Raw genomic sequence first — 12,705 nt, forward strand, 5'->3', positions numbered from 1 at the left:
AATATATATTCATATACCCATATATTCGTATGGAGAAACTGTTTCCTGAAGAGTTGAAGTGACTGTCTCTTAGCTCAGATCAATAACGACAGATACAGAAATAAAGTATGGTCTTGTTTCTACTTTGAAGATGTGCTTTCTCCTTTAATGCTCAGAGATGCTCGGCATGAAGTGTACCTAGTAAAGATAAAAGTGCAGATTAAGTTTGAATATGCAGTGGATTTATCTTAATAAAAAATGGAACAAATTCATTTTTTAAAGAATCCATAGGTTTTTTTTGTTTTGTTTTTTTCCCCTGGAAGAATGGTAGTAATACAAAAGTATTGATGAAAAAATAAAACTTTTTTTTTTTTAGTTTTCTATAAGAAGCCTTGAAATGGGAAGGTATTAAAGCAAGATGTCTATTTGTGATGATGTAATGGAAAGCATTCATTCTGCTTTATTTCAGATGTCTTTAAAATCTGGTTTCCAATAATAAAGTTCATCTCCCAGGGTCTGAATTGTATTTGCATGGTTGCTATGACTCCTTAGTATCTGTATTTATTATATTTTATTTTTTACTGCTTTGCTTTTCCAGGCAATTTCTTTGGTTGGGAGGGCCTTCATCAATACCTTCCAGGCCCAGCACAAACAGGACTGGAGTACTTCAACGTGAGGAGAGTAATTCATGTAAAGCAGCTTTGAATGAAGGTAAGCACTCAGTGAACAGCCTGTTACTGGTACTGTGGTCGGATTACAGATCTCTGTAATGGCAGGAAATTGCTGGTTGAAGCAAGTTGCTCCAAGCCAGTCATAGCTGGAAATAGTTAAAAATGTGAAAAAAAACAACTGCTTTTTGTAATCCATAGGATATCCTAGCATTCTGCTTGCTATAGGCCATTTTCCATCTCAGTCCATTCTCTGTTCTAACATATTTTGCAGGTGAAAGGCTACTGTAGTAGTATTTTGCACCTACAGCATTCTCATGCTTGGGACACCTGATACAGCATGGTGCAGATTTGAGCCTTGAATTATTTTCAGTCATTCTTCAGATCTCCTCCCATGTGTTGGTAGTAGCCATTACTTTATTGCACTATGGAATAGTCTGTGTATGAGAAAAACAAAACCAGGGACTTAAGAACCTCTTTTACTAGAAGTGAAGTTTGGAGCTGCCTGAAGAGGTGTGGAGAGAAAATATGGCTCTCTCTTCTGTAAACTCTTCTTTCTTGCTAGCCTAACATTCTGATATTCCTTCAGTGCAATACTTTTGTGTATTTCTGAGGATTTCTGCAGGTTACTGAGGGTGTATTAGTTGAAGAGCCAATGCCTCATGCAACACTAGATCTTAGCAGTGATGAATTGAATAAGGGCGAAGCCTGTGATTTTTATTTTTTTTTTTTTAAAGTAGTGCAGACACTGATCTGTTTTTGCACTATGTTGATCTTGAAGGTTCAGAGGGTATCACAGTGGACAATAAAACTGCTCTTCAGACAGTTGTGCCTGTCAGTACCTCTCCTTGGCTGTCTAAGGGGTCTGCATTGGCACTCCAGACTGCAATGAGTCTCATCTCCATGACATCACCACGAAACTTCCAGCTCTGCAGCACTTCTTTGGCTCCATCGTTTGTGGAATTTGACATGTCCATGGAAGGATATGGGTACTACTACTATTGCTTTCTTCCTCAGTTGCTCTGCAGTCTTCTCAAGACCTTGTTCTGGACATAGCTCTCATTTTAGTCCTTCTTAGTGTCATATAGCTGCCTTCCTTGAAGTAATGTTGCCAGCTTCTCTGGCCTAGAGACATTGCCTTATTGCTGATAGCAGAGACTCTTCCTTGCTACCTTGACTCTGCGGTATTAAGTCACTGGTGACATTCAGGGATGAATTTAAGTTTCTGATGAATGGGTACTTCCTTGCTTTTGTAGGTGTTTGTACATCCCTACTTTGGCCACTGTCATGGGCCCAGGAGCAGAGCAATCTATTTCAGGTGGAATTGGCATGGGTAAGAACTTTCTGACTAACATACAGGTTTCTGAATGTACTGTTTGTGGGGTTTTTTTTGTGTTTTTTTTTTTTTTTTTTTTTTTTTCAGGCCAGTTAAAGGCATTTGTTTGTAAGAAATGGCAGCAACTAAACTGTGTGTGCTTCAATATGCTTCTGTCTGTGTCCCAGTCCAGCTCTCTGAGCTTTACAAATCATTTCACCAAAATGCAGCATCAGGTGCCATTTAATCGTGTGATACATTAACATTAGCAACACAAAGCACTAAGAAAACAGTCTTAACAAGTAAGAACCACCAGATTTTAGGGTAGTCTCCCACGGAAGGAATAGAAACTGTGTCACTTAATGTTAAATGGTATTCTCCTATAGATGAAAATCCTCTATTTGGTGTACTGGAAAATGGTTATTCATACTGTACCTCTTGCTTCCTGAATTTTGTGGATTCCATAAAACTTGTTTCTAGCTCACTGCTACCCAAGTGATGAGCTCTGTGAAACAGAGATCTAGCAATCATTTCTCACCAGTCAATTGCAGGTCACTTATGTGTGCACATGCAGTCTCTATAACATTGAAGATAAGCAGTAAAATCTAGAAAAACAATGAGAAATTAAACCTCAGATTCTAATGTTGGTTCTTACATGATTTGGGCTACAAATGAAGCAGCAAGCATTTTGTTAATATCTGCATAGAGAAACCACTTTGCTAATTGCCTTTTGTCTCCCGTCTACAGGCACTAGAATGTTCCCTCCCTCCAGTGGTCTGACTTTCTCCTGCTGGTTTCTGGTTAGCAAGTTTGGTGTAGTACACAACAGCCACCCAGTCCGTTTCCTCACTGTCGTAAGGCACATGGCAAGAACAGAGCAAGAATTTGTTTGTTTTTCAATAAGCTTCTCTCCTCAGGACCATTCCTTGGTCATTTCCACAGAGGAAGTGGAATTCCAGCCACTCGGTGAGGCTTTTCTCAATCAAGCTGCAGTTTTGTGTCCTGTGATTATCTGGATTTTTTTCATTAACAAGTTTTATCTTTTTATAAATACCTCGAACATTAATGAGCTTTCTGTCTCTTTGGTTTTCTTTTGAACTCCTTTTGCATTTGTTATTCATGGTCATATTTCAGTTTAACTTTGCTGTAGGCATTGAGAATTATCTTGTAGTCTGCGATATACGATAAAACTCATAGACATTCTAGGAAAACTTTTGAACATCAGTTATATGGTTGTGCAAAGCTGTGGGGACTGGACTTGAGGAATCAGCTAGTTCCTGCCTGTTCTGTGTGGCAGTAAGTACTGTTGACTGTCCCCTGTTTTTGTTGTTACAGATATCATGGAACCTGAGGGTGAGGTCCTAAATCCTTCCCTGTTTCCAGGGGAAGTCCAGTTTGGCTGTGGTAAGCTGCTGGTCACTGGCCAGTGGCATCACCTCACAGTGACAGTTGCTAAGGAAGCAAAGAAGAGCTGCATTGTGTCAGCCTATATAAACAGTCAGACACTTGGCTCCGCAAAGGTAAGGGCTCTTTGCATAGAACATGTGTCTGAAAGCTGAGCGTTTGTCTGTCAGTGCTTTACACTTTGGAATCCCTGTACACATACCATGTCTTCTCAGTGTAATCACAATAGACTCAAAGCATGGTGATTTGCTTCCTAAAGAAGTATCACTCTGCAGTGTGCTGGAGTGGAAGCAGAAACACAAACAAATGATGAATAGTTGTGCTCAGAAGTATATCAGTGTATACTGATGCTTTGAATTATTTTTTTCTTTGTTCTTTCTCACCCACCAATAAGCAGATAACCACTCAAAATTGCCCAGTTACACTCAGTTTGAGAGTGGTGTTTACCTAGTTTACGGGTGACTAAGGGTTATGTTAATGAAATGCAGTTGTACCTTTCTTGCTATCTTCTCTCTACATAGAAGTAGAATCACAGTTATCACATAGAAAACTGAAGATTTTTCTGGTTGCACAAGACATCATGATATATATACAAATACAATATACAATACAAAATACACCTGAAGGGTTTAGAATCTAAAGGACAAATGAGAAGAACCTTTAGTTTATGTTGTCATCATGCTTCTGGTTTTGAAGCTAATCTCAAATAATTACTGAGATTTGATTTATGGATTTTGAATGCTGGAGCCTGGCAGTGTTATAAATGTAGCCTGTTTTTTTCGCAGCTCTAGTTGGTGTGGGTTGTTTTTTTGTTTTGTTTTTAAATAGATACCTTTTATTAATTGTAGCTTGTAACCTTGGTCTCTTCCTTCCAGTTCCCGTATTTCAAGTCATTCTCGACATATGCAAAGCTCACTTGTGTGTTTTATACTTCCCTTGTAAAAGCAACCTGTTTAATTCCAAATATTCTCTTTCCCATACTTGAGAAAAATGATCTGTCTTCTAAATGTCTTTTGGGACCTATATCCATTTCAAGAATGAAAATTTAATTTAATTTGCCTTCCTTCAAATGAGACTGAAAGTCATCAATAAAACTAGGCTTCAGCATTGCAATTGATTAAAGAATTCACAGCAAATGTGTTTAACATAAAGAGAAACAAACAGCTCATAATAAATTTAAAAAAATGCATTTAGTAAATAGAAGATGGTCCCTGTTCTGGGGTCTCTGACATGATTCACACCTTAACATCTACAGCAAAGAAAAGATTGTATAAGAAATCAGAATTACACAAAGGTTGTTAAAAATATCAAAAGCTACTTGAGTTGAAGAGGCTAGGGAGTGGGTGAGTATACTATGTTGTACCAGAGCTAATATTTTTTCACTCCAGTATCAAGTCCTGCCTCCTGACACTGACCAGCCCTGTCTCCTACATCTCAGCTGTGAGAGAGTGGCAAATACTAGCAGTCTCTCATCCTAACAGCAAGTTGTTAAAGACTGAGCTAAACACTGAATTTCTATATAGTTCCTTTTCAAAATAAAATAAAATAAAATAAAATAAATCTAGCTACTTCCTACAACTGCTGTTTGCATTAAACAAAATAATAGACTCAGTTGAGGAGACTGAATCTTATTTTGATACAAATAATAAATGGTCCTACTTCCTAGACTACTTAACTTTCACTGAAGCAAATTGAAACTCTTGGACACTACACTCTTCACAATCTGTTTATTCTTAGAGTGGCTAACTTTCCTGTGTTGAAAGTCAGTCTGAGTCACTAAGTTAAGAACAGGAAAAATAGGTCTGGGCTCAAGATAAAGTTTTTTGTTGACAACACTGGAAATGATTTTGACTCTGTTCTTTAATCAAAAGAAGTAGCTTTTACCTTTCCAAAATGCTTATGTTTGTTATACTTCTGAAAGTCCAAATTCTAAACAGTAGATGGTGATAATCATGTTACACAGCTAACTGTGTGACATGAACAAGCTTCTTGGAGGGAAGAGGAGGCAGGCAGTACCTTCTAGGGAAAAAGACTTAAGGAAGTCTGAGTGTATTGAATTCTCTTGGTGAATTCTTCCTCTGCTGCAGATGCGGTATCTCCAGCCCTTACCAGGTAGTTATATTTCCATGGAACCCTCCTCCTTTATTGATGTCTATGGGTACATAGCTACTCCTCGAGTTTGGAAACAGAAGTCCTCCTTGACCTGGCGCCTCGGCCCCTCATACTTGTTTGAAGAAGCCATTTCCGTGGAAACCATGGAGGTGATTAATAAGCTTGGCCCACGATATTGCAGCAATTTCCAAGCAGTACAGCTTCAAGGTATGCAATAATTCTTTTCCGGCATTTTTTTTTTTTTCATGGCAATGTCCTTTGGATTTTTTGTAGCCTGTCATTAGAATTACAGCTATGCCTGAAGCTCTCTCTAAAAGTCCAGAACTCTGTGTTAATAGGTGTTGTACAAGATTGTAGGAAGATACCATAAGGGTCTTGTAACATACCGTAAATAGGGCAGGAAAAGAAAGAGGAAGAATCAAGAACCATTTTAACCCTGATTTTTAAAGCTGGAAAATAAAAAGGGATAACGTCTTGAAATGCAAGATTGCAGTTTCTGTTGGACCAATATTAAAAGGACAGCTTTGTAACTGAGACATTACGAGACAGGACAGAAAAAGAAGCATCTGCTTTCATTGCAAATGCCTGCAGAGTAAAGGAGGGGAGAGAGAGAGGAATAAGTTACATTCTGTTTAATGAAGAGGCTTTTTAACTAAAGCATATTGTTATCTTCAATTATTAAACAGGCAGACAAAACATTTCACTTATTGATTACTGTTCAACAAGTAGCGTATTCACCTCTAGACTAGAAATCAGGGGTGAAATGGGATGGTCTCTTGTTTGGCAAGAACAGAATAATCTCACCTGGTGAAGCTCTAGCCTAAAACAAAGTGAAAAGACTGTCTGAGAGTCCTCCTTCAGGATGACATCTGTACAGTAAAAAATAAATAAATAAATAGTGTCCAAGTCAGTTATCTGGGGGGGGTGGGGTTGAAAGAAAAATTACATGACAAATATATCCCTAAAATAATAAAAATACTGATAGAAGTCAGATGGGTTTGATTTTTGAAGTGTTGAGTCTTCATAAAGTGCGTGGTACTTGTTCTCTGCACACTGGTCTTCCTGGATGACTTCAGTACTAAACATGGATTGTGGCCATCTGATTGCAGCAATGCCCTGGAAGTCACAAGTCACTATATAAGGTATAATCGGATCTTTATGAAATGAGGAGAGTGCAATGAGCCTCTTTGTGAGGGAGAGAGGTAGGAATGAGGCAGTGTCTAGTGTCTCTCTATTCCATCAAAACACCTGAATAAACTTTTCAAATGGAAATTTCGAGTTAAAAGAGTTTTGACACAAAACCTCCAAATACCATGATAATTGTTTGCCTTTAAGGGCTGTCTCAAGCATTAGTAAATGGTTTCAGAGATCAACCGTTTTTCCATTTTATGAAATTATCAAATACAAGATTAGTATTTGTGTACAAGGCACAAGTTATTTTTCAAAGTGCAAGCAGGAATAAAAATTTCTTTAAAGAAAAACGTGATAATTTCATACAATTGTTAAGCTGCTAAACTTGGTACATTTTAGAAACTTCCCACATGTTACCAGTTAGCAGGTCTGAACTTTTTCCTCTCTCCTTTTTTCTTTGACATGAAGCCTAGCTCCTAATAACACTGAGAAAGTTCACAGTAACATGGAAGGCCTCTGAAATGTTTTCTCTGTCCAGACTGTTTGTATTTTCCGGACAGAGAAAGTTTTATTCTGGACTTCTGAGCTTCAAGAGATACTGGGAGAACATGTAGGATCTACACAAAGCAGACACGAGAAGAGACAAGCCAAGCACATCTTCTGGTGCTTGTGCTGGCAGGCTGCCACGGGCTGTGTTGCAGAGTCAGGGATTTTTCTGATTTTAGTTAAGTCCTCCAGTTATTTTTCAGCTGCTTTTCTTCTGTCTTACATGCTGAGTTTGCAAAGTTGCTTCAGAAGTTTATAGTCTCTTGTTTTAGGTGAGGACCAGTACAGTGAGCATAATCCTACACTGCTGGTGGCAGAAGAGAAGATTTGTTTTGGAATCAATGCTATGTGCTCATCTTTCACTACAATTCAAGATATAAAGAGCTCCTACAATGAAGTGGATGGCCGGCTGGTTGCCAAAGAGGTCACACATGCTCCTTATTTGTCTTTAACATAATTTCTCTTGTTTCTCATTGGTTTCCCTCAGCACAGTTTGTGACTTTTTCTTATTTTCATACCTTCGGTGATATTTTTTGAGTTTCTCTTCCCATTCCTTAAGTCTACTCTAGTCATGGTTTTAGTTTTCATTTGCAGAGAGTAATAGATTGGATAGCATGAACACAATGCTGAAAGCCTTTTTTGAAACAGCAACAGATGTCGTAGTTTTGAGGTCTAAGGATAACTGATTTCCTTAAAGCCTTCACAGTGACCTTTCACGTGTTATCATTGCTTTCTTGCCAGTGCCAGGCCTGCTTTTGACATGACAAAATGATGAATTGTGGGATATTTTAGGTGGGTCAATGTTTGTCTGAACAACCAACTTGGAAGAAAAATATTGGTTTTCATATGCAGAGCTCTTTTTTCATATTCTAAAATTTTCATATTCTAGAAGTAAAAAAGAATTAGAGCTTCTGCTCATTACTTTTTGTCTTCACAGTACTTCCACTGTTTTTCCTAGAATGTCTCTGATCTGTTTTAGATTGGGATTAATTCTCGGGACAGTTCAACTCCAATATTCCTGGCTAAAAATATTGCTGGACACCTCTCAGGTTCCTCACGGACTATTGGATCAGTTGCTGTGGGCCAACATGGTAAATGCACAATGCTTTAATATTTCATGTATTATTTTATTTTAAGAGTTGGGCCTATCTCTGTGTTATAATAGATGTAGTCTGTATAACTTCTTGACAGAATAATATTGCAATTTCCTAGGGGTAAGAGTGTTCAAGTCCTCTCCAGCAGCTACTAGCCTGAACTTCATTGGAGGCCCTTCCATTCTCCTGGGTCTCATTGCCATGGCCCGTGATGATCACACAATGTATGCAGCTGTAAAAGTCCTGAACTCCATCCTGAACAGTAGCCCAATGAGTGAAAAATTGATGAGGCATATGGGTGGATACCAGGTAGGTACCCTTTTTGTTCATTCTGGGTATCGTCTTTCCTTTAGGGGGACCTTATCCTAAAACCTGTTAATGGCAACGAACCCAGAATATCCTGGCTATCAGCCCCTATGATTGGAACTTTGTAAGTTATGGGATTGATGAGAGGGGAATATGGAACAGTGTTCTAAATCCTGTGCTTACAATTTCTGGAAACCTCTATAACAATGTGTCTGCTGATGGGAAGGTGAGGACAGATGTATCTTCATCAGATGTGATCTAATAATGGAAGGTGTCATGCTCCTAATGCTATTGTTGGTAAAGTCAGTGCAGCAAATCTGTGAGTTCAGCTTTTGCCACCACACTTTATCCCTCCCACAAGAGACCACTTCTCAGGCAGGTCTGCTTCTTCCCTTTGGCTCATCCAACCTAGGATTTTACAGGCTTTACAGACTGCATAGTGTAGGTCTGACAGTGAATTCCTATGGCTCAATCTTCACTGTGTATTAGGAATTGTGCTGAGATAAATAAGTGCTGTCTGCATTTCAAACGAGATTGATTAGGTCTGTCCTAAATTCATCTTTCAAACCTGAAAGCTGTGCAGACTAAAGACTTTGGTTGTCTCGGGGCTTTGATAGAACCAGGGCAAGTTAAAGCACTGTATGCATAATGCTGGCTGGGTTAAGGTTGAAGTGTGAAGTTTCAGTTCAATATCATTTACTTTATGCTGTGTCGGCTAAGCAGAGTCATATGGAACAGAGAGAGTTTCAAGCAAGAGACTGTTAACATTAGAGCTTCATTAATGATTAATTCTAAAGTTTCCATGTTCCCAATTTGTGAATTGCTTATAATTGTTCATAGATTGATCCTGATTCCTATGAATATATTTATCTTAAGTACTACTTGCCCAAATACTGACTGAGCCTCCTCTTCTCCAGACTAAACAATCCCAGTTCCCTCCGCTGCTCCTCATAAGACTTGTGTTCCAGGCCCTTCACCAGCTTTGTAGCCCTTCTCTGGACACATTTAAAAACAGTACTACAGATTTATACTCAGCAAATACTTGTCTTTTTTTTTTTTTTTTTCAGTTGCTAGCATACCTATTGAAGAGGAAAACACAGCTGTTAAACAACAGGATTTTACAGTTAATGTTCTCCCTAGTGGGCACAGCTGAACTTGGTTTTGAGTCTTCAGTCATCAAGAATTATAGTGCATTCCAGTATATTCTCTGCAACTTCGAGGTAAAACTGTGTGTTTGACTGTATTAAAGATGTTTTTATAGTATGGGGTTTGTTCCTAGCACCTCCTGATTCCAATATTTGGGATGGGGTTGTGTGTGATATTCTGCTGCATGGCTCGCTCACATGGTGAGGTGCAGGGTCCTGGAATGGCTGCTGCGCTGGCACTGTGGCTCTGTGTGCCCTGGTCCAGGTTCTGAAGTGTTTCTACAGAGCCTGAGGGCCTGCTCCTCACAGGGTTAGCTCAGGAGCAGAAATTCTTCACACAGGCAGGGATTTCCCAGTGCCTGACTAGAGATAGCTTGCCTTGGTGAGAAATAGTCTGTGGCTCTGAGCTTCTCCTTACCTGTTGTATCCCTGCAGTGGGATCAGACACTGTTCCCCTCCACCTTTCTTTTTTCTCCCTCCAAGCAATATCTGTATGGCACAAAATGGCTGGGATTTTTTGGGTCTGGAATAAAATCTCCCTTACTTGGGGGTATGTGAGAACTTTCTTCAAATGTGGCCTGGTTTTAGCTCTATATCCTGTGATACTCCTGCTTTCCTATAAACGAATTGTGAGCCCTGCAAGTGGATGTACTTAGGCATCTTTTCCTTCTTTCTTTGCCTCCAAAAATGTACTTGCTGCTCTGTTGTGTTCCCCTTTCCAAAACTGCAGAAACCATCAATACAATATTGTGAATATTATTTGTAGTTTTCTTTGCAGTGCACTCTTGCAGTATAATGTAATTCTTTTGTATTTACAAAAAAACTAGAATTCTGTAGATTGTCATTCAGATGTGACTATGATAGTTTATGATGTTATCCCATCTGAACTATTTGTTACTTGTTCTCTGCCACAGGTTACTGTACCCTCAGCTCACCAGAGCAGTAAAATTTCTGCTTTCCTTTGTCTTTCAGCTTTGGATGAAAGCACCAGAGAACCTTGACCTTGTTCTTTTTTCACATCTTGCGGAGATCTTGCAGTCCTCCAGGTACGCAGCTATCATCTAAATCAGAAGCATGTGGCTGTGACTGTGAGGTGTATGTGGAGGGCACAATCCTAGTTGTAATCAGTGGACAAAAGGAGTGAATGATTCTTCTGTACTACTCTTAAATTTCAAGGCTGGAGTTAGTGATTTGATCAGCCTCTGAAATTACTGTGGGACCAGACTAGGAAAAGCTATTTGGTGACCTGGTTCATATGGAACCTCTGATGTACAAAGAAAGTTAAAATATATGCGGGGGAGATAAAGCTGAATGTTTGAATAGAGCATGGAATTAACTTCCTCTGTTTGTTTGTTTAAAGCCAGAATACAACCAGGAGTTGTTTTGTTTTTGGTTTTTGGTTGGTTTTTTTTTTTTTTTTTTTTTTTTTTTAGAATAGCATACTGGTTCTACTGGAGTTAAATGCATCTGAAGAGATGTAGCAAGGCATAGGGGCTGAATAGAACAGGTTGCTAAATTCCTTCATTTTGGCACCAGAAAGATCTCTGCAGAGCTGTCTGATGTCCCTTGCTGTGTTTTACAAGAATAGTGTTTATTACTACCAACTCACTCCTTGAAAAGTCAATAATGTTGTTTTCTTTGAACTCACTGAAATGCAGCGGTTTCCGGGGCAGAGGGCAGTTGCAAAGGGTGGAAAACACACAAAGAAGTCTTCAGATCTCCATCGCTGACACATATTCAATTTGCGTGACAGCATTTGATCAGTTGCCAAAGCAACATCAGAAGCCAAAGGTGCAAAGCATCAGTGCAACTTGAGAAACCTTTTAGCTGAAACCTAGCAAGTTTTGTACTTTCCAGTAAAAGCTTTTAAAAGTCTCTGTTCTTTTAACAGAGATGGGTGTCACAATGCTGAAGTTGCCTACCAGGTGCAAATGGTGCCCAAGCTCATTTTCCTCTTCAATGATCCTGAAATCAGCAACTCCAGGATCACTGTGGCCTGCGCTATTCTCTCCCACCAGTTGCAAGGACACTTTAACACGAGGGATGTTCTCAGGTAACATTCAAGTCTGTAGCTTTTTCTCCGTTTGCAGATGAGCTTCTCCTGTTCTCCTGAGCTTCTCTCACCTTATCTTTGATAGGAGCCCCAAATCTCTATCAACTCCAAAGTCCCCGGTAATTAATGACTTTCATGCCTTCAAAATAGAGTTCACTCCTAGCTTATATTTGTGTGTGAGGATCCTCACAGGTTGGGTGACAACCCTTACAGTGATGGCACAAATAGCCCCAATGCTATAACTGGGACTGCACAATCTGTACTTAATATTTGTTCTTGCTGAAGTCTGTCCCTGAAGTATTGCAGCATGGCCCTAGATGACTATGTACCTGATCTCATTGTCTTGGCCTATATCCCAGTAACTATATTTTTTGTTTTTGGATTTGTATCAGTTAAACATGCAATAGTCAGGATTTCATCGAGTGTTTTAATACTTGTTTACTTTCCACAGAATGTAAACAATGCTCCAGTTTATATCCCCAGTCCAGCTGCATCAGCCCATAGCCTATGAACTGAGGAAGGTCCACACAGTGTTCCACAGCCACTCAGCTCAAAGTAAATGCACTGCCCAGATGACAGCTGCTTTATAGCTCTGTCTTTGGTCAAATGAAATGTAGAGACAAGCATCTCCAGTAGCTACTGTGGAGTAAAGTAACATGAACTGACTGCTAGCCAGCTTCTTTGTGAAACTGTATGCATATTCCTACCCTCAGCTGTATGAGTTAGCCTTTTCTTTTTTTCAGAGGTATGAGTAATGGATTTAGTATATCAAACTGGTCTTGTGGTAAGGAGTGTACATGAGCGTTTTTCTTAAAATCTCATGAATGGTTATTCCTTGGTAATTTTGGTTGGTTGTCAGGCCCAATGGTGCTGAGTAAGTGGATAGAGATGTGTCACCATCCTCCAAGCTCCTGGAGAACACAGAATAATAGAATCATCAAGGTTGGAAAAG

General features: G+C 39.3%; 1 protein-coding gene across 1 annotated transcript in view; it reads left to right on the forward strand.

Annotated features, from left to right (window-relative positions):
* The window catches only part of WDFY4 (WDFY family member 4), a 133,874-nt gene that overhangs the window by 36,271 nt on the left and 84,898 nt on the right, over positions 1-12,705 (forward strand). The window contains exons 15-26 of the mRNA XM_084290014.1: positions 578-690; positions 1,429-1,636; positions 1,904-1,980; positions 2,710-2,928; positions 3,298-3,482; positions 5,454-5,685; positions 7,428-7,579; positions 8,135-8,246; positions 8,368-8,558; positions 9,623-9,775; positions 10,673-10,746; positions 11,592-11,753. Coding sequence (XP_084146140.1) covers positions 578-690; positions 1,429-1,636; positions 1,904-1,980; positions 2,710-2,928; positions 3,298-3,482; positions 5,454-5,685; positions 7,428-7,579; positions 8,135-8,246; positions 8,368-8,558; positions 9,623-9,775; positions 10,673-10,746; positions 11,592-11,753 — 1,878 coding nt within the window. The remainder of the gene's footprint in view (positions 1-577; positions 691-1,428; positions 1,637-1,903; positions 1,981-2,709; positions 2,929-3,297; positions 3,483-5,453; positions 5,686-7,427; positions 7,580-8,134; positions 8,247-8,367; positions 8,559-9,622; positions 9,776-10,672; positions 10,747-11,591; positions 11,754-12,705) is intronic.

Source organism: Netta rufina (assembly GCF_964035555.1).
Source record: "Netta rufina genome assembly, chromosome: 7".
Taxonomy (NCBI): Eukaryota; Metazoa; Chordata; class Aves; order Anseriformes; family Anatidae; genus Netta; species Netta rufina.